Below are 26876 nucleotides of genomic sequence, written 5' to 3'. Positions count from 1 at the left end.
TGCAAGAAGGTGAACACAGAGTGGTTGTCCTAAAGCATGAGACCAAAGACACTTTAATGTCACTAAAGGACTGTAGTCTCTACTGGTGAGAATAAAAATCTGGGTTTGCAAACATGACAGGGAAGTCAGGATATGAACCACTAGTACTGATCATGTGGTCCAAAGTCTAAATAGCAAAACATGGCACACAAAGATGCCATTTAACTCCTTTCACTTTGTTCTTCACAACCTAAGCTGAGAAGTTTGCCACACCAACCTGCAGCGAAGGCAGTGTCACTGCCCTCCCCGAATCCCATGGACCCATCAGACAGCCAGAGGGAGCGCTTAGCCAGCAGGTGGAACTGTGTGTTCAGACTGAACTCTGTGGCAACAGGATCCGACACCTGGCAGGAGGGGGAGAATGGTTTAATCATTTATCTACCTCATTCAAAACACATATATAACACTTGGTAACACTTTGTCATCCCCTGAACTGCAACAACTGAGGGAATCTATCATGGATTGCTTTACAAAAATGTATGCAACAAACATTGGTTTTACAATGTCATTAAAGATGTGTTCACTGCACAATCAAAATCAGCCATGCTTCAAAGAATGTATATAAGAGGACCACTTGTCCAAAATGACTGATTTGCATTAACTAGTTCTTTGAGTAGTCATTCTCACTAGGATTCTCACCGTACTGACTGCACTATAACTGTTCCCAACTACAGTCAGAGCAGCACATTAAAAGGCAAAGTCCAACAATCCCAATCATCACAGGTATTACCCAATGGAATGTACAACGTAGTCCCCATACCTGCTGGAACCGTACGTCCATGTCGAAGGTGACGGGCTCCCGCGGTGTGCAGACGATCGGTAGACTGTAGGTCTGGTCAGTTGTGGTGGTGCAGGGAACCAGTTTGATCTGGTACGTCCCCGAGTAGTCTCTTACCTAAGAATGTTAAAAAAAAACTTTCAATATGACATACCAAACTGATAAAACACAATCATGGTGGAAAAATAAACCTCACATCTCTCCCTTCAAAGCCACACAGAGGAATATATTGCCATGAAAATCTATAACTACATGTTAAGTCAACATTTTTTGCCATAACATAGGAATGGGGATAGGTCTGTCCTTGGTGCTGAAATGGTAATCCACTATTCACCACTACATCGTAAAATCCCACATTGACAATGAAAACATACCAGAAACTTGTAGCTGAAGAGTCATTAGAAATTCAAGATAGCAAAGCCATTAGTTTTTACTCCCTTTTTTTCTTGTTCTGATGTTTATTAATGGCATGGAGAGGAAAATCTGACTTACAGCATAGTCGGAGATGAACTCCCACTCCTGGTCGGGTTGGTTGAAGGTCGTCTGGCTGCGGATATTTTCCAGGGTGAAGGTCAAACGGTCATTCTCTCCAGACATCACCATAGAGGTCAGCTGTGATCCTAGATGAAGGTCACAGGATAGGAATAACTTTGTTAGATCAACACTAGAACAGCAGGACATAACATAGGAATGGGAACAGTTCTCTCCTTGGTGCTGAAATGGTAATCCACTATTCACTACTCCTATCCAATGCCAGATACAAAGGTACAGCAAAATGACAAAACATTTAGAGGAAAAAAGTTAAAGATAAGGCCACAATTATCATGAGACCACTAAAGAGAAAGAGGAATAACATTTTTAAAAAACATTAAAAATGAACAGACAGTCCCAATCAATACAGGTGAGGTCACCATCGTTAGGAGTTTTTTTAATACAAAGTTGAAGATTTTATTTCCCTACCTGGATGATCCAGAACAAACTGTCCCCTGAACCTGGCCTCCGTCCTGAAGTTGACCACCAGACGCCCGTCCCCGTTGATCCGCATGCCAGTTGGGTACAGGTAACCTGGGGGCATGTTTCACACAGCATTAGGTACCGATCATTGCTCATTTTTTTACATTTACACTTTTTAATAGGCAACTAGCATCCTCTAGGCTTCAGAAGCAGCTGGAAAGAGTAGAAATTGGCCAGAAGACAGATAACATGCCAGGGGAGTTGGTGCACTGAAGGAGCACATTTGCTGCTCGATACCAACTCGCTGTCTATTTCAAGTATTTGGTCAATTTCTACTCCTTCTGCACACTTCTAAAGCCTGGTAGTGGCTACTCTTTACAAGTTGAAATTGTTGCAGACAGAAAGTTGGGTGCCATTACAAAAAAATTAGACACTCTTTCAACTTTTCTGAATTTCATCTTCCAAATATATGCTCCAGTACTTCAATGGCATAATGATTGATGACGTGCTGGAAGACTGGATACCATACCTTGTAGTTGTGCCTCTGGAGGTGCACTAATGCCGTCCTGCCACAAGATGGCGGTGTCGTACACGAAGGTGAGCCTGAGCTGGGACTGCAAGTCGAAGTGCTGCCAGCCGCCAACGGCCGCTGGGGAGTGGAAGATGTAGGACACATACAGGGGCACGCGGAGGGTCACGTATGACTGTACCAGGTTCAGCACCTGGAGGGAAGGCACACAACAGGTTAGACATTCAATATCAGCAATCTTGCATGACGTACATAGACCAACTTTTACTGGCTGTAGGGCTACCTAAGGAATACCTTGCGGGCGCCATGATGGGTAAAGCGGATTGGAGGGAGAGGGTCTGGGACCGGGAACCCCCGACCTGTTGATGATGATGTGTACTATTATTTACAGTACAGTACAGCAATGGTGGGGGGTGTAAACCAGTGATCAAGCCAGCGTCCATCTTTCCGTCATTTGACTGAATTTTGCTGCTCATGACAGACAACAGTTTTGCCAAATCCATCACTAAACTAAGCTTAGTCTACCATCAAAATTTGCTTCTCAAAAATGCAGGAACTTCATAGAATTTCAAAGAGTAAGGTTTCAAAATTTTCTGGAGGTAGCATGCCCCCTGACTCCCTAGTGTTGTTGCATTGATGACATGACGTTATGTCAAACAAAACTGAGACAACAGAAAAAGATTTCAGGCTGGCTAGAACACCACTGTAAACACTCAACAGCTAGCGTTATTTCTCTCACCTGTCCATCCGTCCCAATCTGCCCCCCACACTCCGTCAGTAGCTCAGACATGTCATAGTACGAGACAAACTCCCACAGACAGGACTCCAGGTCCAGGTTACGGTAGAACCTCAGGGCCTTCTCCCCGCGCAGGTCTGAGCTGTACTGGTAAGGCTGAGTCTCACCAACGATGTTCGGGTTCTTTGTCTCGTCAGTGATGAAACCATATCTGAAAGAAGAAGCAAAGAATAGAGGATCTGCACTTGTTTCTCAACTCTCCACACATCATGCATGTGTTTTTTTGTTGTTTTTTTTTAAATTTATTTCTCGGTTTGGCTGTTCAACCCTCACACTAACTAGCCAGTGGCTATTACAAAAGGCTTGCCCTGCTAACAAGACAAGACATGACAAAACATTACGACAACATATCAAGTGGCTTAACATCTATAAAACTATTACATTACTTTCCCAACTAAAGCCAACTTAGCCAACTAAAGCCAACTTAGCCAAGAACTGATTCAGAAATAGTCCTTACAATGAATACATCAACATCAACACTTAGGTTTTGATCTTTATATCATGCCAGACATGATCTGACATCATCACACAGACGTCTACCTTACCTGGTGTCCACCTCGTCATAGTCCAGCAGGTTGGAGCACTTGTGCAGGCCGATGCGTGTGCCGTCCTGACTCAGGGTGATCTCGAAGTTGGCCAGCTCCTGAGTGGAGATGACCGGCAGCATGCCGTCGATGTGGGGCATGGTGACGGACAGACGGATCAGGTTAGGGTGGTCAGGGTCCTCCGCTCCTGGGGGGAAGATTGTTGTAACAGTTAGTTAGTGACTTGGTTTCTGAAACAGACCTGAGTCAGCTTACAGATGTGTCCTATACATGTGGCAGAGACCCTCTGTTCAGTTTAGCCATAGCCAAAGCTGTAGGACTGATATGAAATAGGATTTTACAATGGTCAATATTGACTAAAGGAGGCCATATATGATGTTTTCTGTATCATTTTTTCATGGCACTGCATACATAGAAAGATGGTAGCAACCTCCCCATCCAACCTCTGCTTGTAGAGTAACATTATCTTTGACAGAGCCATTTTCACAGTGACTAATGAAAATCTATTCCCCTACAAAATTGCACAATGTAAGTTTGTAACTCTCTGTTGTTTTACAAACTGAGCTTTATCTGTGACTTCTGTGGATCTATATTCACCTACAAAATTGTAAATGTAAGCTTGTAACACTGTATTGTTTTACAAACTAAGTTTTACCTGTGACTTTTGCAGATCTATAATAACCTACAAAATTGTACCTGTAAGTTTGTAATTCTGTAGTGTTGTGTTTACCTGTGTACCTGTAAGTTTGTCTGTGTTGTGTTTACCTGTGTATCTCATCTTGGCAGTGAAAGGATCAGCCCCGATGGTACCAGCCACCCTCTGCTGACACAGACCTTCTGTACTGCTGATGGTCACAGGCTCACTCGTGGACTCCAGACCTGAGACAGGAATGGTAATTTGTCTTAGGAGGCAAATACTAAACTGATATTAAGTCCGCCTCATGAGTTTGACACTGTCTCTAACTGAGTATGGATATTAAAAAGCCTTCACACACATCACTGGGAGGACCAGATGATCTTTTTGTGGCCACAAAATTAAACACTAACAGTTAAGTTATATTTGTAACAGTATCAAGTCCTGATTCTCCAAAACTGCTCCAAAATTGTGCAATCAAACTAAAGTGAACAATTTTACACCAAAGGGCTTGCATGTCATGGCCCTACTGGGAAAGTCTACTGATTAAAAAAAGAGTTACATGACAACAGCACTATGACAATAGATGTTGATTTTTTGTATCATAACTGCATGTAGGTGATCAGGGCCCCCATCCCCTATGAGAGACTGAGCAGTAACACATACCAGGATCCCCATCACTGTTGACTGCTCTGGCCACACACTGCACACGACTGTTGGGTCCAAAGTAGATGCTGTCCAGCGTGATCTCCCGTGTGCTGGTGAAGTACGTCGTGGACTCCACGTCTCGCAGCCGATTGGTCACGCCGTCCTGGCCGCTCGGAGCCGACACCCGCCAACGGTACCTGGTCAGGGTTTCGTTGATGTTCTCTGTGGTGCAGAGGGAACCGGTCTTGTCGTAATCCGTAAACTTGGGATTGCAGGCCTACAGGGTGGAAACATAGGAAAGTTATCTTTTTTTTTACAACTAAGGGTCCAAGTCACACATCAAGAGTATGAAAGGCACAAGAAGATAGGATGTTTTAAAAGAAGAAATTCAGACATTTTGCAGTGTAAGTTTTGCCTTCTGGAACAAACACAAATATGAATAAGTACAACACTTTGATATTCAGCAGTTTTTAAAGTAGTCAAGTATTGCCATGATAGTACATTTGTAATTCTTATTACACAAAAATAGCAATGTCAGCATTTTCATGACCATCAAGAATTCAGAATTCATACAGAATTCATTTCAATACAAATTTGCATTTGAATAAACCTGTTATGTATCTACACTATCAGATAACTAAAGCCATGCATTAACAATGTTATGATTACTCACAGTGACACAAACAACAGGGTAGCCCGCGGGCGGTTTGTCGCGAGCGTCGACCATGTCGTCATAGTCCATGAGCGACACGACCTGCGGAGGCAGCGGGAAGGTCACGTCCGCCATCCTGTTCATCTCCTCGATGTAGATGATGGCCTTCTTGTCCCGCGTCTCCGCGATCATGTTCCTGTCGTTCTTCAGCAGGACAGTGAAGGATTCCCTCATCTCACGCTCCCCGTCATACAGGACTTCAACCTCAACTATCCTCTTTGTCACGTTCTTCCCAAACTTCACCTCTGTAAGGAAAGGTGCATCCAAAAGTTATAAAAACAGTTGCTACTTTCTTATACATGGCCTGTGTGTTGTGCCAAACAGCAAATACACCTCATACAGATACATGTACAGAACCATGACAACTTGTCAAGTCATTTTGTTGGTAAATGAACCAACAAGCAACAAGTGTGAAGGGAAAATATCTTGTAACATTGTCCTGTATAATGGTTCAACTGGCCTGACAATGCACTGTATTGTACTTTATTTTGAGCACTGTAGTGCAACTCATTCACATGCATCTATTCATTTGAATTTATTAAACAAGATGTAATGAATTGTACAATAGGCTTAAAGACACAACAAAAATGCACAGTCATACCCATAGACAGCGGCAGGTAGTCCAGACCAGACTTGGCAGACCCGTCCTTGGTGTGAACTCGGACGATGGAGGTTTTGGATGTGTCTCCTGTCCGGATGACTGGGATCTCCACGATGGCATATTCATCATCGAACTTGGGTTCGTTAACCGTGAACTTCACCTGTCCCAGCTTGATGATTGGTTCTGGGAGGAAAATACAAGTAAGGAAAATTAAGGGTGGGGAAAACATAAAATAATAATATGGCAGAACAGTATCTTAGGTTTGAAGCATAACTTCACAAATTTAAAGTACATGTACAACACAGGCTAGCAGGAGATGGGGAGGGGGAAGAAAAAGGAAAACTAAAAAATAAAACCTAAAAGTACCATGAAAAATCAGGAATTACAGTATTTCTCGAGTGATTCAGCAGGTATGGCAATACTTACTGTCTTCTTCATCGTGGACCTTGATGAGGGTTTCATTCTGAGCTCCGATGGAGGCAGCGAGGGCAGAGTCGCTGGAGGGAGAGCCCAGCACCAGGCGGAACTGTTCCTCCTCCTCATAGTCTGTGTCATTCACCAGGACAACCACACACGGCTTCTCCTTCTCTCCTACAGGGGGAGAAAATTGATCGGTACAGTCAGTGTCTCATAAGGTTAATGGGACTGAAGCTACTTCTAAAACTTGCCATTTAGTATACTTCACTGACATGTTGTATACTGAATACATCTGAGGTTATGTGCTTCATTGAGGCACAGATTACATTTCATTGTACATAAAGCATCTTCATCACTCACCAGCTAGAGACATCAAAATCAACTTGTCATTCACATAATATGAAGATTATGACTGCCTTTCAAATCAAGAAAGCTAAAGACACAATAGTACTCGATTAAATGGTTAACATATCACAGGATTATGAAATAAAGACTAAACTTTAACTTCCAACACTAGAAATAGAATTGGGACTTACCCCAAATTTTCGGTTGACATGGACCCGTCTACTCTTGGATTGTACAGACAAACAATACTCACCAGCCTCGAACGTGATGATGGAGTCGTCAGTGTTAGGTCTCTCGTCGTAGTCCATCATGACCTGAGCGGTGTGCTGCCGTGTGTAACACCTGACAGTGGAGGCGTGGCTCACGTCGCCGGTCCTCACCACCATCACCGTCACCTGCCCATCACTCTCCTCTGCATCATACACAGGCTGCGCAAAGGACATCATCGGCACTGGGCAGAGAAGAAACACGTCAAATGTTGGTTAAAGCTTTATTATGACTTTATGACCTGACAAGGATTCCTGATATGATGTAGTATATCTACTTGGCAGTGACGCCTACAGCAGAGATTACTGCAGCCTAACTGTTTAGATGACCATAGGCGCTAGGCAAACATGACAAGCAGTTGTCAATATTCTCATTCTCATTTAATCATCTTCTCTTACTTGAAATAGATTGGGATAATATCATATGGAATTTCTTGATCAGATGCCAATTATATGATACCAAGAAAAAAGAAGATGAAACAGAAAGCGAAGCAAATACATGGATTACATACATGTATAATAGTATTTATCTCTTCAAAGAGAAAAACAACTACAGCACATCTTATTTTTTTCCCTTCATAGAGAAACTAACCTAGAGCATATTGGAAACATACAAGGTACTCACAGTCTGACACGGAGTCGTTGATGACCACAGTCGTCCTGCTGGGCTCTCCCAGCGCAGCGTTCATGGGCATCCTCAGCACCAGGTCAAAGGTCTCTGGTCCCTCCAGCACCGGCTGTCCCAGGTCGTCCAGGATGGTGATGCGTACAGTCTGCATCGTCACTCCGGGAGGGAAGTCCAGGTTCTTACTGATACCCACATAGTCCTGGCCAGCTGTGGGAAAAAATATTCACATGATATTAATATTTAACAAAGATTTGTGCGATTTATGAAGAAAGAGCAACCAGAAATACATGTGGATTCTAGCAGGCTGCCATCAAGCCTCAGCATCAGTGTGCAAGCATGTCTCCATGTACCCTAGGATGACGGGGAACAACAGATGATAAACTGGGCAGTGAATGTGAGTGTCTGCTTTTACCCTTTAAACCATACCAAATTTCGATAGGACAAACAGGATTGAACAATAGAACAATGACATTGCAAACTTCTTAGACACCAAAGGAAACTCATGTAATGTGTTGCTTACATTCAGCGGACTGCTGGCTGGTCTTGCGTGAGCGGACAGTGACGGAGGCTGTCTTGGTGAGGTCAGTACCCGTCCTCCACACCTGCACCTCCACATACCCATCACTCTCATCCACACGGTACTCCTCCTCACTGAAGTAGAACACAGGTTCTGGGGAGAAAGGAAGAACATATTAACTTACAAACAAACACACACACACACACACACTTGTCAGTAAGGTATGGTTGAGAAAACTGGAGGACAGCAACCTCCTTTGCTACATGTAGGTTCAATATAATGCAAATTAAAAGTTTACGTTAAATTTACTGCTGGGGACAAAAGAATTTTTCCTACAATATTTGTACCAGCCATATACATTGTACCATATGATACTGGCATGGAAAGTATCAAAGTCATGTTGATGGATTTGTTATAATTACCAGGGATCAGCTACATTCTACATGTACATCTACATAGTAGTAACGCAAGGTTACCAGTTTACGGTCGAATTATGGAAAATTCCATTTTTTGTGAAAATGTATGGGCAGAACTAAATATTTAACCCTTGTGAAGAAACAGTAGTTCGTCGGTTATAAAAGTGTGTGCCGTGTCATTTCTTCCCTGCGTTTTTTGTGCCGTGCCAGCTTTTATTTATTTAGTAGTTAACAGTGGAGAATTGCTCTAGGGTGACCAATTAACGGTCACTTGGACCTTTGTCCTTGTAGTGCTCTACGTATAAGCGCACATAAACAAACACTTTCTGCAAAAAAATACCGAAGTGGTCAACAACAAACCACGGTAAAATGTCAGTGTGTAGCCCACTGTCGCATGCAGTAGCGCTGTGGTGCTAAATGAGGCTGGACCTGCATTTTTCCCTTAGTAGAACGTGACATAATGGCCCAAGATGTTCCATTAAACCGTTGCAATAGATAACAAGCGTCTATGCCCCTCCAGACACAACGGAACGTCGTGAAAACCCGAGCAAACTTTTCGCTACGGACGCAGGAAGCCATTTTGGCATTTTTGCATAAATTAATGTGCAACAGCGCCACAGTGCGACTTTTACGTACCTTTCTGCAGTTTAAAACCGTGACGTCACCTGATGCAACGATGATGATGATCAAAATGGCGTTCGAAAAAACGCTAGTCGGCGAGAACTGCCACTGTACTTTTGCTTGTTTATTTCAAGGTGTTTGAAAGTTTCATACCTCACAACACCATGGATGATTGAAATAAGAAAGCCAGGTTTGATGCCAGCTATCGTTACAATTTCCTAGCATTCTTGGGATTTTAAAAAATCGACGACATGTTGAGTATTGTATTATGTGAAAAACACAACATGCGTCCAAGGCCATGTTACCTTGCTGTCCCGTCATATCGGAAGATACTCTGCTGTTTCGCTGAATGCAAACTTATTCCCATCCGGTGAATAAATAAAAGACACATATAAGGATCATATTCATGTTATTCTTTGTTGCTCACGACCATTGATTTTTGGCTGGTACACCTCGAAGCGTGGCCGTGTCACTAACTGACCGTAAACTGGTCCTGCACGTAAACTGGTAACCTTGCGTTACAGGGATATGAACCTAACATGCAACCCAGACTAAACTAAATCTACAGATGACATACTTGTTATGCTTGGCTTTGGAATTTCCAGTCCCCTGAAAACTTCAACAGGGATTACCAAGATGCAAGCACGCCCTGTATATGGGGATCAAAGATCCCTCTGCTATCACAATGTGCTGACTAGAGGTTCTCTAATTGCTACAGACATTGAACAAAGAACATAATCGCGTGGCCTGACAGCATGAGATTTGACATGTCAGCACACAGCCAGTTTTGTAGCCCCACTGGGTTTAATTAAAAGTCAATTCCGGTGTCAAGCTCACCTACCAGGGGAGGAAGTAGGGTAGACGTTAGAGTGATGAAGGTCACCATAAAAAATGTCCTACATGAACTTGATATCGGAGGTAGATCTCTATTACTTGACTTCATTGGGACAATATGAACTAAAAGTGTTCCTTAGTTCAAAGGGCATAAACCCTGTCAAGAACTGATACTGGTCACTTAAAATTTGGAAAGCTATTGGGAATTTAGAAGTCACTTTTTAACATTTCTCTCATGCGTTCTCATAAAGCTAGCCCTTCTGTCACATCAGTGGAACGTTTCTGATTGATTTATACGAAAGTACTTAGCTTCCTGGGGTGAAGTTCAAAGCTGTGAAATTAGCCACATATCTCTCTGGCCAGGGGCATGTGAAGGGTCAACTCAAAAATGTTATAGGCAGCCTGACATGCCCGTAGGTTAATAGATTCAGCCATAGTCAAATATCAAAAGGGCCACCTTAAAAATGGTTGGGCCTGGGTGAAGGCCAGGATGTCAAATGTGTCAAAGGCCCAGCTATTTTCTGAAGCAACATACCGTAACTTGAAAGAGTTGCCTTTGGTTCAAAGTAACATTTTGCTTCGAAAGCATTGCTACCTGCAGTGCCCATCCAAATTGCTAGAGGTCCTTTTTTGACCACTGCTGCTGAACCGACTCCAGACAGCCCAATATTGCATATAACAGTTTAAGTTACAGGTGTTTTATTATACTTTTATATATTCTGGAAATACTATGTACAATCTCTTTTTATCCACAATGCTGAAATTCTGAATACATATGGACATAGTTCATATTATCATCCATATGGGATCTCATGTTGGGTACCTACAATTGGAATGTGAACAGTAAGAGCACCAGAATACCCTCTGTTTACAGTTCAAGAGAAGAACAGCTAGTTGGGCAAAGCAGCAACCTTTAATACAGACACCAGCCATGTATTTATTTGCCTTAAATGTAACATTTCCTAATGGCCATGGCCTCCTGCCCTTGTGCAAATATCTTTGTGTAACTTCCACCTCATCTTAATTTCTTCTCTTCTGTATCAACTCCTTTAGCCCCTTATGTCTGTCATAATATGTTTGCTTATTCACGCTGACCATTGTATCACAGCCAGCCAATATCAAGTCTTTACTATTTGCTTTTAATCCATCAAAGTCACTGTTACAAGCCACTGCTCAGCTTCTAAGCCAAGGACGTCTCTCTCCCATTGTTACCAGCTATACCTGCATTCATGTTATCACTCAACAGGTGGCCCCCTGGTCGGCAGGTGTGCTCTAACAGTCACACCTGTCTGTGTTTACCTGCCCACACGGATACATTGTAACAAACTGAGGAGGAAACGTTGATACAACGTAATCAAACAGGACCCACCAAAGGCCCTACCCAGACACAATATCACCCACACTTCAGCGCAGATAATTCTCAACATGATCCGAATTCCTCAACGGATATCGACTCCTCTGTATTTCATTAGTGGAATATAAAACCTTTTCTTGGGCAATTATGTACCCGAAAGTATGCATTACAATCACCACAATACTTGTTTTCAAGTATCTAAATTGTAGGTGCTTTTGATCTTCTTAAATCCACAAAGGTGAACACAATGTGTTGAGTGACCAGTCCTCCGATCTTTTGGACTAATTTCTGCAGTTCTCCACATAGTCAAATGGTGGTGCTGCACCCATCCTTACAGACTTGTCTAGCTTGACAAAAATTCAAGCCTTCTGAAAGACCAGGTCCAAAGGACAAGGAGCTTTTCTACTTTGATTGTTTTTATCTTGGCAATGGTGACATTCTATCTACAAGGTTGGTACATCTGTGGTGCCCAAAATAGTTTCACAAGGACAAGCGAAACGTTTTCCTTGTATCTCCAGCATGTGAACCATACATGACCTGTAGTAGCCTGTGATGTGGGTCAAGTGATAAAAGTGACACGTCTGACCTTCCACAGAATGGAAGATGAAGTACCACTGATGGCACAAACAACCGGGAGATAATACTGGTTTGCCTTCTTCCCATTGAGCAATCAAATTGTGTAATAAGCAAACCTCAAACAAAGAAGATACGTTAACTGTGTTAATGGCACTAACGAGTCAGGTATACTGATGCCTGTGCGGCACAAGATCTCAAACCTTTTGAAGAAATCAGTGAAGGGTTATCTGTGACACTTTCTTTAGTGACAGATCTTAAGTGACAGTTTCTTAAACAGGAAAGGAGGCCTTGGCTGTCACCTTCCTCCTTCCTTCACAGGCTGAACTAATCACTGTGACGTTTCTGAGTTTGATGGACTTGAAAGACCTTTGATGTACTTGTATCTAAGGAATCAATGTCAGTGGGTTAACATTACAAGTTACAATCACAAAGAGGGACTGTTCAGCACCAGGATAAGAATACAAGGAGGCAAAGCAGATTTTTTGCTAAGAACCTGTGTTCCTACTAACAGGTATTTCAGGTATTCCCACTTGAAGTTAATGTTATCAGTTCACTTCTTACAAATGTAGCTATTATGCACAAATAATATGCATTCCTTTTTTTTCCAATATCCAGAATCTACGAAACTAACTTGACCAAGCCTTCATGTATGGACAAAGGAATTAGGTCAAGCATGCAGCCCTGACAGAAGTCCACTTGGTCAATTGAAGACAGAAAATTTCAAGCACCCTCCACTCTCCTCTATCACAACACAGGAGAGCCCACGTTTCCTGTCAGGCCCAGTCTACTGGAGCCAGTGGCAGTCAGGGTGTCTACTGACCAACTCTTAGGGGACGTCAACATGTAAACACACTTGCAAACAAACAATTACTTAGAATCAACATTAAGGGTGGCAGATATTAAAAGGAGATGGCGATATCTTAACTGCTCAAATCTGAAGAGTCTTCTGTCAGGGTGGAGGCTGTGTATCACCAGTCCTGGCATCTTTTAGAAATCTCTATGTTTGTATACATGTTTTTGTTAAACATTTCCCACATAATTCCATTAGGTAAACTGTTTAAACTCAAGAAACACCCACAGATTAACAATTTTTAGAGACAGTTTCCCAACTATGTTAATGTTTTGATCCCAGTGCTTGAAGACTTTGAGATTGTTGTCATAGTGGCAGATGTACAATAGAAGATATCTTGTTGTAAACACCGTCCGCATGATGTTGGAGGCAGGTTGTATTTTGGTCTAAACATGCTTGACTACGTCGAGTGTGGGTTTTCCTCTTTCAAACTTTCACTTGAACCGCTAAGCTTTCGAATTCTAGCTGGTCAACCATGATGGTTTGCGTGAACCATGCAATCAAAGCATGGTCAGTATTATAAACACTTTCTGGCAACTGTGCATGCTTACTGTCGTGCCTAGATTCTGTTTTTAATGCCTTATTATTTTCAACAAGTCCAACAACCAAGTAATGAAACTAGACTGGCCCTGCCCTCCAGCACCAAAAGAGTCGTGTGCACGCTACAGATGTCCACTGATATCACTTCCAACTCCACATCAGAAGCCATTATCACTGCCAGCACTGCTATGTGCTTTATCAGATGGTCAGTCCAACCAACTCAAACTCATGGACAGACAGACATCAACAACTCCTGATGATAAACTGTTCCACAAGTTAGGACAAATATAGCAGCAGGAGCAAGTATCAAGTCTTTGATGTTCTACAACACTACAAGCAAACCTTGAAAACACGACTTATCAGCAAGCTAATACTTTTTAGCTTACATTCTTTGTTAGCTGGTATACCACTAGTAATCTGACTGGGGTAGACTACAACTTTCTAGACTTGACAAAGTTGGTCCTTTTGAGCCAAAAATAAACATGAGCATGTTATGTATTGCTACAGGATTATACAATCCGGAAGACTGGTTCAAGACCCATACCAAACAGTGAAATTCCTGCACAGTACTACCTGGGTAGTATTAACAGGTGGGTTGATAAGGAGATGAACTGACCTGCAACTGCCTATCATCAGCAACTTTGGGTTGTTTCTATGTGTATATCAATCATAATTCTAGCTTTCCTTTGGGTATACAGATGATCTATATAGTATGAGTTAAAGATAGATTTTGTCTGACACTGTTGACACTTCATGGGATACCTCTAGAGGTTCTTGCCTTTCAGTCATAAATGTGTGCGGTTCCATTTATGAGCAGTTTGCCCCGCTATTGGCAACTAAAATGGACCCATTCCCTGGTCAGTCTGGAGAGATAGAGAACCTGATCTGTTGTCTGTTGACCCACAAACATACTGGGCCTTCCTAGAATTAACTGTTTGCCATCATCTTTAATAAACAACAACCACCAAAGGTGACTGCTGTAATTTGTTTGACAATGTGTAATTTTTCTGGCAATTCCAAGTATTAAGATGGTGAAACAGTGGTTGAATTTTACCCTGCCCTTCCCTTATAAGTTGCCTGCCTCTTCTATATAAACTTGGAGATAAGAATGGCATGTTGATCCAGACTGCAGATAAGCTAGTGTGAGGGAGGCCTGTTCTCAATACAACTCCCTCCCCAAACACTGCTGATGACTTTGGGATTGCTCTAGGTGGGAGTAATATGTGCCTTTCATATGCCTCGTAAAATATCAATGTTGAAAGGCAATTTTGCAGCTGTTTTGACTTCCCCAGAGTTAAGAATTGATAGGGTGCTGCAAAATTGTTAACCTCAACTCAGTTGTCATTAAGTTGTCTTATGTCATCCTTAATGCACCGGTGTTCCTTTGACATGTTCATTTTTAACATAAGGTCTATCACAGGGCAGAATGACGATGTAAGTTCCTTTTGCGGCCAAAAAAATCCAACATGCAGCAAGCAGAAATCAGTTGAACTTGGCAAATTCTTAAGACTACTACTGATCTCTGTAATCAACTTTACTAGCAGATATGTCTGACAGCATTCTGAAGTACTTGTACAGTCCTGTAATGTATCTATCTTGTCTCACTGCTATATTTCTAAGTGAAGAGTTTTGCTTCCCAGAGTCTGGTGGGAAAGGCTGACTTTCCGTGTTCTCATCTGGAAGGTTTCAGCTTAAACAGGTTCTGATGTTCGTTATTCCTCACTACACCAGAGCTGAATTTACAATTAAAACATTCTCAATGGGAGTGAAGATAGGAATGTACACAGTAAGGTGTATAATATACATACGTGTACATACCAAAGCTTTAGTGAGAGGCCTACAGAAAACGAAGATTGGAAAGTATCTTTTTTCTATACCACACCTTCTTGTTTTCTTGAATGAACCATATGCCATATCCTTTCCAGATGCCATTTTTTCATGGGGGGTGTCTTCCAGTTATGGGTTCAATGTTTCAAACCAGTCCTTATCAACTGTTCTTTCTTTAACTCCTGGACCAGGGAAAGGTATTTTGCTTACTGTCTTCACCTCACAAGGTCAGATAGAGGACACATGGTGCCCAGGTTTGGGTGGGAGAACTTTGTGTACATTTGAAAAATTCTTTATGAAGGACATTACATGGAGCATGAACCAGTGACCCTGAATACAACCGGAAATATACACAATCCCAGGACCTTAGATGAGGACATCTAACAGGTGTTTAGATTCACAAATGAAATATGTTTTTTCACAATAACATAAGAGATAACCCTCCATTTTATATCCATGTGCATGTTATTGTATTAGAACCTGTTGGCAGCTAGAAAAGAGTTTTTCAAACAAGATCTCCAATTTCAGGTACTTGTGTCTTGGGCATGTTCCATAGCACACACAGGTGATGTCACACCTCTTTTGTGTTTGTTGCCCTTTTGCCAAAATATTGTAAATGTTTCCTTTAACATTGACACCTTACAGAGTGGCTGCAATTTGATATATGTATGTATAAACAATCATACATGTAGGTGTGGCAAACACACACCATATGTAAAGAGAGGTGTCAGACATTTTTTAGGAAAGATTTTGTATTATACTTATAAAACTCTTGTTATAATATAGTTTCTTTTTAGTGAAGAGAGTACAGATATACTCTTCAGTGGTAATTGGTTTTATATCATTACTTTTTAAGAAAAACCTTAGTTTTTTATAAATCTGAATTGTTCTACCAGTCTAACTTTGGTGTTGTCTACCAGCTTCATATGCAAGCAGCCTCTCTATATCAGAACAAATGACTTACTGCACAATTATACACTTAGAAATTTTGCTATAAACATTTTGTATTGCCATTTTAAACAGCAAATAGCCCCCCACACATAGCTACAGTCTTCATCCAGCTGTTTTCTGCCAAACACACAGCAGTGAACTTAACGCACCTCAAGACCCAAGACTGGAGTGACCATAACACAATTTGAAAAGAATGTTTATTATTTCACCAAACATTCCCTAAAGTTTGTCTAGACAATTCTTCGACTGGAAAAAAGTTCAACGTTGCAATTTGAACAGCAGTTCTGAACTGTTTTTGTTCATAACTATCAAGACGACTTTCAAGGTAATAAGCACAAGTGACCTTGGGAATTTCAAAGCAACAAACATCCATTAATTGAATTGAAGCAGTGAAGGTAAGTGAAAGTGATGCTGCTGTCTTAAGTGGGTGGAATGCAAAGCCAAGGAAGACCTAAGGATGCACACAGGAAACAGAGGATAATCTTTCTTATACAGAGTCTCCTCAGTCTAAGCTGTGATTTGAGAGATGCCAAGAGCTGACATGTGTTTATTATTACAGAATCAGTTCTATATGCTTTAATTAAATGATTGCTGGCATTCAAACATTTTGGGATGAATGCAATTAAAAAAAGACACAATCTTTGGATGAAATTACTAATGACTAAGTCTTACTAAAACTTTAAAGTTAAAAGTTGTTATCAATCTGACTTTCCTGGTACTCCTTGAAGACTGGCCTTTTGGTGCTAAATTGTACTACCTCGGTTGTTACAGGGTTAGGCAGCAGGGAGAAAGATCCATTCATTGCATCCAGTCAAAGAAACCAGCACCTTAATTCCAACTACTAGAACTTTTGTACCATTTCCACAATGATAAATCAGGTGGTCTGAAGTTCACAGCTGGCTATGTTGTGTAAATCTTGGCAATGTCAACATGACCACAAAGTGTTTGTTGCCTACAAGGACTCCATAACACACAACTGGTCTAATCCTTGATCCAAAACCTTTTGAGTGATGTCAACTATTCCCTACTAATATGTCCTCCAATATCTACTAGTATTTTGAATTTTGCAATTTGATATACTATATGAGACATATTTTGATTGAGCCAAGGGATTTTTGCTAGAAATAACTACAAAGTCCTTCCTGGTCACTGCACATAGCATAAATAAATTTCTCCAAAACACTAGGACAAAACTCCTAAACATTTCCCAATGCAATAGTTTACAGTCATGTTTGTGTCGTTAGTTGGCAGTTATTTGAATTTTTGCTTCAGACAATGAGAGGTACAGCAAGTGAGTTCTCATCGTTGCAGAGGTTCACTTTGTGAGGAAAGTCAGGCTAAGGGTCACTCGTGTCTGCACCACACATGCCTGTCTGTATAAACCACCCTGGGGTCACCCACAGGAAGTGCTCTGATTGGATAAATATTACCTGGATTGGATAAATATTGGGAGGACAGAGGTGGGAAAGGTGAGTCCTGGGGTTCAGGCAGGATGACAGATCGGGAAAATGTGTCCATATGGGGGGCAAAATTTGTACCTGAGCGCCCTTCAGGCAATAACTCTTTCTAGCCAGTTTTAGAGATACAAATTACAAACATGGCTTTTCTTATTCTCCAGGGAAGTAATGTTGTACTGTTTTAATTGCAGTTTCTTCAAACATTCAGGAAATTAAAAAAAATACTTTAAGGCAAATGTATCAAGGAATTACTTGTGGTTTAAAGATTATCACTGTTCACAAAATACGTCTTACAACTTTGCAATACAGAAAGTGACACCTGGCTGATCTTTTTGATCCTTGACCGGCAACTGAGTTGACACATTTTCTACAGGTGCAACACTTTGGTCCTGAAGCAAGCTGTTTGATGTTAGGTGTCCTCTGGTGTTGTAGGAAGGGCTTTCCCCAGACTCAAGTACAAATCCTGCACCTCTTGGATTACATAACAGTATTTCTGCAGGGGGACTCATAACCATTCAAGTACCAACAAGCTCCAGATGTTGGACTTCAGCAAGGAAAGACTGGGATATCCCTAAAGTCTTCCAAGTCTAGACAAGCAATTTTTGAACTGGCAAATTTCAATTCAGACCAGAAATTGTGATGGGTCAAAGCGGGAATGTTGAATGATTGGAAATAATTGGGGAGTTTTAAGGGTCGTGACTTTTCACGCTGCACCATATATAGACAGAGATATGACAATCATAGATCCAAATCGGATGTCAAGTCCTGATCTGTTGGATTAAGGGTGTTAGAGGGATTTCCATAGCATCATTATTGGCATCTGCCATTCAGACAGACTTATGTGTGGCACTCAAAGACATTTAAAAGCAATTTTCCGTCCTTAAAACCTGGACAATAATGACTAATTCAGTTGCTTTAACTGATTGCTGAAAAAGCTAGTAAACGGAAAGTGCATCTCAAACCTACAAAATCTGGTGTTAAAAACTGATCGATGACCTCATCACATTTGTGTAAAACAATGGCAGAGCACCTGTGGAACATGTGGCCCCTGTCAGTGACCAAACCTGGACAAATCCCACAAAGGAAATGCATGGCTCAATCATAAGTCTGAGAAAACAAACCTTGAACAACCTATCTCGTGCAGGCTATCCAAGCATCCTGGTGATGACTGAGAAAGTTTTTGTTCTTGTCTGATGTCCTAAACCTTTCATGACCTAACAAAGGTTATGTATCATATGAGGGGAATGCTCAAAGGCCAAGCCACCCAACTGGAGATGTCAGCTATATCTCAAATGTCTATCACGTGTTCCATCTGTGAGGCTAAAGGGTGAAGTCTTACCGTCATCATCATCAGGAGCGATCACGACCTCAGTTGCACTAAACTCCTCCCCAATCCGACCACCCATGGGCATGCTCAGAACCACCTGTAGGATGATAAATGTAAAATATGATGCTTTTATTTATGAACAAGGATTTGTGAAAATGCTTCTCTATTTTCTGAGAGGTTCAACCCTACTAAGCAATTTAAAGAGAGAACAAAGAAGTGCTTGTTCCTTCAATTTCAGTTTCAATCCCACTTTGCATCAAAATGTTACAAAACATCAAAGTGTGTCATTTTTAAGTTCATTACACCAGCTATCATTTGTACAGTACTGAGAACAGTGTAGGTTAGTTGAAAGGCTAAATACAAATTATGTCAAATCAAGGAGGTTTATCATGGATTCAAGTACTCATATCTTGAAATCAGTGTCTGAAAGGTACCACACAGCCAGAGGGAAAAACATCTAAAGAGATGGTAAGTTTACTGACCTGGAAGGTTTCCTGCTCCTCGTACAGCGAATCGTCGATGATGACGATACGACACGGCTTCTCGTCCTCGCCCTGGTCGAACCTGATGACGGAGTTGTGGTCCTCGGGACGACTGATGTAGTCAGAGTAGGACAGGACCGTGGTGGGGGTGGTGCCTGTAGCTGTGTCTGTGGGAAGGGGCAGAAAACAGGTTTCAGATGCAGGAAAAATTCCTCTGCTTTAGTTTACTGAAAAGCTAACCTTTCACTGGTCATGGCAAGGAGGACAGGTAGAATGTATAGCATCCATTATGTTCAGGTTTAATGCAGACAGAAAGTTCCAAAACTATTCTTGGCAGCTGGAGGGAGGGACACATCTATTGTAACTTATCTTTTGTGGGAGGAGAGGTTTTAAAAGGCAAGGTACATTGTAACAAACCAGTCACCTGTGCACCCTTCCTCATGCCTAACTCCACAACCAAGACATGTAACATGCTTGTGTTCAGGATATACCGTATCAGAAAGGGTAAAGCCCTTACAGGAATAAGCACTCCATCATAATTTCCTGTTAATTTTTTGGCAGAGGGAATGGTTTTTGGATATGTTGCAGAAGCTTTCTCTGAAGATAAGGAGGGAAATGTGTATCTCTAACATCTCTGGAGTCAGCTGGTGCTAATTCAACCCAACTTCCTGTTGACCTTCTTCTGTTCCTGAGCAAATCTAACCCTTAGTATGGAGCAGTTTAAAGTCAATTATACGTACATTAATGTCATATATTTCAGATTCTTCCTGTAATGTTCAAATAGATAAAATGCACAATGTAGAGTTATAAGTCTTAGAGTTTATCAGTGGTACATGTGGAACACATGTAGTTGACACCTTGGATAATGTCTGGAATCTTTTCTCTGACATAATTTGAAACCTAGTATGCAACTCCTCACTCAAGTCAGGAGGCCATCATAAACAAAATCAAGGCTGATTACAATCTTTCCTTGTATAATTGCAAAATTTACTGCTGGTAACATCATCCCAAGTTATTCCACTGCAGGTTAGGGGGCAGGGACAACAGCCCAATTAACTCATAACATGGCGCAGGCTGTGGTCTGTTTCATAAAACGTGATACACTGTAACAGGTTTGTGTTTCACGGAAACAGTAAACTATAATGCCCCACATCATGGGTACATCTTAACTACATTGTATGTCATCAAATTTCCATCCAATGCAGAATTTTGGCAGAAGTATTCAGTACGGCACTTGTTGCATGAATTCCAAAGATGACTTGAAACTAAGAACAAATAAAGGTTTTTACGATATTAAGTTTGATTAAGCCATTGGGAGAGCACATATTGCTTCTACTTCATTCACAATACGCTCTTGATCTGCTGCCTCTTTCGTCAGACCTTCCCTCCCACATCTATCCAACACAGCTTGTTTTGTTGTGTTCATTTCTTCCTTAAGACTTTTTTAAACAGGTGCAAACTAATGACATTCCCTGCCCTCACCCAGTAACACCCATGCAGTTATGAAACAACATTTAACAATTATTTTGATGAACTTGGATGAACTTTGCAAGCCCCTTCCTGCTCTGCCCCACACACAGACACAGCATTTGGGATCAGCACAAAAGTATTATTTCCCATCACAACTGACAAGGTTCCGCAGGGTCCTATGAGTTACTAATCCGGTTATTCTACCTAAAAACTGAAAACTGCCCTCCAGGCTAACCTTGCATGGAGATGGGGAAAACTGTCTAACAATAGCTCTGTGTTTAGCTCCCAATCTGAGGCATGCTGGTTATGCTCCAGGTGTCAGCTTTGATTTATTTTAGGGGCCTAGTGACACCTGCACTCACCTTCAAAGTCAAAGGAGTCAGATTGGACTGATTGCCTACGTGATTTGTTTTGGCTTTTTAGCGGTGATCAGTTTAGTATAACTGCTGTAGGGTGGGTTGAGGTTAAGGCAAGTGCTGGAATGCATGTGATATCTCTGCATGCCATCACGCACTTGTTGCCCTTTCAAGGTATTTTATTTCTCTCCATAGAACCAGTCAATTTAACTAGTCTGAGTGAGAAGTCCAATGAAGGGAAAGGAAGGGGGCTAATTTGAGACCCACCATCTTTTCAACGTCACAACTTGAAAACCTCACATTTATAAATAGATTGTAGTTGAATGGCCCATTTAATATATCTTGTAGACATATTGTTTGACTTGTACATGTATGATGGATAAAAAAATTGGACCATTGTTCAGACTCCACTTTCTAAACATTCAAAGAAAAAAATGTCAGCTGCCTTAATTTGTTTTATAGTTCCTATGTAACTACTTGGAAGAATGAATAAAGACAACTACCATAAATTATGTGACGTATTTTCCCACAGTTGGCCCACATGTATGGTCCAGACATTTCCATGCTTACAGTGTTTCAGTGTTCAGCACATTTTTGTCAGTCCAAAAAACCACATCACTCAACAGACTTCAAAGTCTCAAACAAACAGTTCTGGGAGCCGAAGTACCAGTTTGTTCTTTTCCCAAACAAACGGTATACAACAGCAGGACTCTGGCCTTTGTCTCTTTGTTGAATAACTTACGACTAGGGTAGGGAGTTAACATTGAGAGGAAGTGGCTCACCACTACTCATGCTATCAGTCAGCAACCTTAGGTGCTGCAATGACATGGTTCCCACGAGGAAAATAAAGCGTGTTTGAAGTTTGTTTTAACTTCTATGAAAGGCCAAATTGTTTTTCAATAGCATGATTGTTGGACATTATAAAAATGTCACTAGAACACTTAACCTGCATGTATGTTTGTTTCTATGTGGATTTTTCAGAAATCAGTCTTGCATTTCTGTCATAGTTGGAGTACAGTTAGGCTTAGTTAGAGTTGCTAAAACTTGCTTTGGAAATTGTACACCTTCCAATGAGGGTAGTTTATGTGAGACAAATTGCAGGCCGGCTGGTCTGAAGACCAGACAGTCAAATAGCCATAAAGTACAGTACCATACACTTTTGTACCTCCCTTCTTGAAATAGGTCAAGATAAAACTTTTTTCTTTCACTGTCAACTGTAGTCCTGTTCAGTTGATAAAGGTCAGTTATAATATGTGACTCATTGATGTATCATCTAATATCATTTCATAATGCTGTACCTGTCCATGAAATGATGTTAAGAATACGATGTACTTGAATAAAGTGATAAATTTCAAATTGCAGTGAAATTTGAAACTCGTAATCATTGGTTGCCATGATTTCCACAATTTGTTTGAAACAACACTGTCTGAAGGTAATTTCTCCACTTCAGTGTAAATCACTCAAAAGACCTTCAGTACACCACCGACCCAATTAAAAGTCCCAGGGTCGCTGGAACAAACTCAAGCTCAAGTTTTGTCTGGCTGACTTCCAGTGAAGGACAAACTCCCTGCCAGAAATCTGACCACTTGGCGGTTACAGGACACAGCCATCTCCACTTAGTCGGTGATGCTGGATTTAGTGTGTGGTAGTACTGTACATCAGCCTGCAAATCACTGTCAATCAGCCAACACTATCCTCGGTCTCTTCCCACAAGGTACATGTTTTTTCTACAAGGTAAACACTGCATTTCCGTGTTTGCTACAATAACTCAACATGGCAATTGCTCCAGTACACAATTTTGGCACACTTTCTGCCAAGTTGATTTGTTAAAATTCTTCACAGTGTTGAGATTACAGGCATTTAAGATGCATGGCATTAGATACATTCTATACATGCTAAGCTAACAGCCTCTCCAAGAAAGCATTTGACGCATTCAGAGTAATCCCAACACTGCAGACGATTTGAACAAAGCCATTAGACAAAACATTAATTTTGTTTAGAATGCCCAAAACCTGGACACAGAGATGATAAACAATGATGCAAACATTTTTTTCTCATCGGTTCAAGTAGTCATTTACATAGAGCAGTAACATTGTCCACTGACCCGAAAATTAACTAGGTCAAAAATAATCAGGTCCAAATTTGTTTTAAAACACCCAGAGAGTGGATCTTTATTACAGGGAAACTTAGTAGACTTGATAATTGGACAATAATTAAAATGAGACAGCTGGGAGTTGTCTTCAGCTAGCGCACCACAAATGGGTTCCAGTAATATTGCAGTTGGAGGGAGGAGTGTGCCTTACAACACAGTCTTTCAAAATTTTACTGCCTTCTTTAAGTGGGCTCTCTGGGATTTGTTGGGTCTTGACTTTTTTACCCTCAGTACCATGTTTTTCTTGGCAACTATTGCACAATTCTTCTTCAAAGCACAACTGATATGCCTGGGCTCTTATCATTAGGGTGGCTTTTCAGACCTTCTGATTTATTGAACTTTTTTGAAAGTCTATACACTACCTCCCAAGTTGAATCCAATATTTGATTTGCTGAAACAAGAGAACTTTTGCCACTTAAGTGATTTGGAAGGTGGTACTTAACAAACAAGCTAGAGAGATTGCATCCTAAGCTAAAGGAAGTTCTTTGACAGCTAGTCGCTTCTGGAAGTTTGCCAAGAAACTCTAATGTAGGTCACTAGAAACCAAGACAGGAAGAAGAAAACTTCATCCTCTGGTTCAAAACTTTCCTCTTACTCTGATTGATTTAATGTAATCATGTCAGGTTTATCTAACACTGTAATGTATTGTATGATTGAGTACACAAAAAATGTTAGCCCGAAGAGCTAGATTTTAAGGGTCCACAATATTGCACCACAATTGGATAATGGTAAATGTGGCAAAACAGCTTTAGGTTCTCTTTATTCTTCATTACCCTAAAGTCTGTAGGTTTGACAGTTCCCCCTTTGGGCCACAAGTGAACTGTATGTTTTGTCTAAGCCTCTATTTGTTGCTCTTTTCATAAAATTTAAGGCGTGTTGATCAAACAAGCAGGAGACCCTTAAGGAAGGCTTGGCACACTCTCAAGAGACAAAGAAGATTTTTTTTAGCCTTGTAACTTCCCATGATGCTAAATGTTAGCTGAAAATTTTCTTTATTAGTCATTTTTGAGCTATACAGTTTTCTTGTTTATACACAGAACTGTATCTTCAACAACTATACCTGGGCAGACACCTGTCCTTCTGTGTACTAAACTCATTAATTACTGTCTGTCTTGTGTTGTTATAAACGAGTGCACAAGGTGTCTTTGAAACTTGATAGTGACCTTGGAAACATGGCAAAGCAAACAAAGGATGAAAAATAAATAACACCTTTCCATGGAGAAGTATCACTTAGACTAAACACGATGGGGACAAAGTGTGGAGGTCATGCCACCGATGTTCCCGCTTATTATGCTTGACTCATTTTATCGTGGGAACTGCTGGCTTCAACCAATGCAGGCAGGGGAACAATAGGCAGGTGACAAGTTGTCCGGGTAAAGGTGATACCGAGGATAAATATTGACTTTTCGCAGGTCATCAAAACAAACAAAGCCTTTTGGTAACAGTTTACAATGCTACAATGCACTGGGCACTTCAGGGGAAAGGTTAATTACCAGACAGCAAGAAAAGGCAGCCTGATGCCCTTTGTTCAAGCTGTTCCGTACCTGGTTTTGTAGAGCACACCACCATCAGTTCCTTGCTGATGTCTCCCTTTCTCTTGATTGGGATGAGCAGCTCTCCAATATCTTCCTCCACAACATACTTCTCATCTGGGATGTACACTGTGGACTCTGTATAAATAAATGTCATGAGTAAAGTATCTTCTTAATTAGCTTTGGTAAACTTTTTTGCTGTGCTGTTAGATTCTGGTTACGCAACAATAGAAGAGTCTTTCTCTAAAAACGTTTATGTATTGATAGCCCATTTTGTTTTGACCAAATATGTTGCATGCCAATATCTATACCTACATATATGTTTACGTCTCCTCCTCTCCAAATACATGTATACACAGTGGCAGAGCAACATATTGCAGATAGAAGTATAAAAATCTTTTTTTTTTAATTTCATGTCCACTACGTTTTGTATTTGTTACCCCAACCTGTATTTATGTTTCTGTTTCATGAGCAAAGGATCCTTATAAGCACATCACATGCTTTCTGTCCAATCCTCACAAATCTATGTGAATAAAATAAAAATACAAAGACAGACTGACCATCCGACCCATCCGTGATCTCCACCACGGCTCTGTCCGGGTACTCCAGGACCCCCATGAAGGGCTCTGACAGCACGATGGTGAAGGTTTCCGACCGCTCGAACGTGTCGTCCTTCATGATGCGGATCTTCAGCTTGCCGCTGGTCTGTCCCGGGTTGAACTGGACCTGCCTGTTCGCACGACTGGTGAAGTCCTCGCCTTTCTCAGCTGTGCCATCTTCTGTGTTGATGGCTAGAAAGAGTAAAAAAAGGGATTAAATTGATGCATAATGACTCTAGAACATTCCTGATTTGGTAACGAACATAAACTGTACACAAAAAAATTTCAACGTAAAGTTAGAGTGTTTATACAAGTCAAATTGGGTGCTGTACGCACACAGTTGACAATTAGCACTACTGTTACCTACCTTGTACCATGGTCCCTTAACCCAGTTTACAGTCGTGGGGCACTCCATGGCAGAGTGTCTAACCTATAAGCAACTACTGTTCTCTCCCATCAACTAACTACTGCTGCTTATAGGTAATTAACAGTGTTGGATCCTTTTGAATTTGTAGGCAACAACACTACAAATAGATTGCTCATTCCTTGACAAAGACTGGAGTAAATCTGTAAATTTGGGTAAGTCCAATTTCTTGAGTTGGAAATAGCTGTTCAAACTTGTTTCATAAACACAATAAAGAGTGTGACTTACTGACGAAGGCTGTCTCCCCCAGGTATCCTCTCCTGTTGAGGTTGACCACCAGGTACTTGGTGTTCTCGTCCACGGTGTACTGGTCCTTCTCCACAGAGATCCAGCACCAGTTCAGCCGGAACACCTGGTTAGGCAGGGCGTTCCCACCTGTGGATCAATCAAACAAATATTGATCAATCAATTGATCAATGGTTTATTTCAGAACAGTACCTGTACATTGCTAATACATTGGTACATTTGTACATGGTTGTAGCATGTGAAAATTGAATTGCAACCGTATACTATATGTATACTATACAGATTTATGCGTCAAATCACAAATCACTTTACAATATGGTTATGATTTCTTCTACTTTTCTCATTAGTAAAGAAGCATTAAGCTGTCAAAGCTCTCAGGCACAAGCACAAACTGCTCAGTCATACACAAGTCAAGCCAATAACTAGTCTGTCCCACACATTCTGTTCCATGTT

General features: G+C 41.1%; 1 protein-coding gene across 1 annotated transcript in view; it reads right to left on the bottom strand.

Annotated features, from left to right (window-relative positions):
• LOC109470575 (FRAS1-related extracellular matrix protein 2-like) overlaps positions 1 to 26876 on the bottom strand; it is a 28892-nt gene that overhangs the window by 1881 nt on the left and 135 nt on the right. Inside the window, exons 2-21 of the mRNA XM_019769540.1 lie at positions 26406 to 26552; positions 25715 to 25945; positions 25167 to 25292; positions 19645 to 19811; positions 19175 to 19259; positions 8413 to 8562; positions 7890 to 8099; positions 7252 to 7449; positions 6663 to 6827; positions 6237 to 6419; positions 5597 to 5880; positions 4942 to 5200; positions 4407 to 4520; positions 3642 to 3828; positions 3040 to 3247; positions 2301 to 2493; positions 1778 to 1882; positions 1310 to 1437; positions 800 to 934; positions 257 to 383 (exon numbers count right to left, since the gene is read on the bottom strand). Of these exons, the coding sequence (XP_019625099.1) occupies positions 257 to 383; positions 800 to 934; positions 1310 to 1437; positions 1778 to 1882; positions 2301 to 2493; positions 3040 to 3247; positions 3642 to 3828; positions 4407 to 4520; positions 4942 to 5200; positions 5597 to 5880; positions 6237 to 6419; positions 6663 to 6827; positions 7252 to 7449; positions 7890 to 8099; positions 8413 to 8562; positions 19175 to 19259; positions 19645 to 19811; positions 25167 to 25292; positions 25715 to 25945; positions 26406 to 26552 (3402 nt within the window). The remainder of the gene's footprint in view (positions 1 to 256; positions 384 to 799; positions 935 to 1309; positions 1438 to 1777; positions 1883 to 2300; positions 2494 to 3039; positions 3248 to 3641; positions 3829 to 4406; positions 4521 to 4941; positions 5201 to 5596; positions 5881 to 6236; positions 6420 to 6662; positions 6828 to 7251; positions 7450 to 7889; positions 8100 to 8412; positions 8563 to 19174; positions 19260 to 19644; positions 19812 to 25166; positions 25293 to 25714; positions 25946 to 26405; positions 26553 to 26876) is intronic.

This window comes from Branchiostoma belcheri, unplaced genomic scaffold, assembly GCF_001625305.1.
Source record: "Branchiostoma belcheri isolate BF01 breed outbred unplaced genomic scaffold, Haploidv18h27 scaffold23, whole genome shotgun sequence".
NCBI classification, from domain to species: Eukaryota; Metazoa; Chordata; class Leptocardii; order Amphioxiformes; family Branchiostomatidae; genus Branchiostoma; species Branchiostoma belcheri.
Note: the sequence above shows the minus strand (reverse complement) of the source record. Positions and strands in the feature narration are given on the sequence as shown.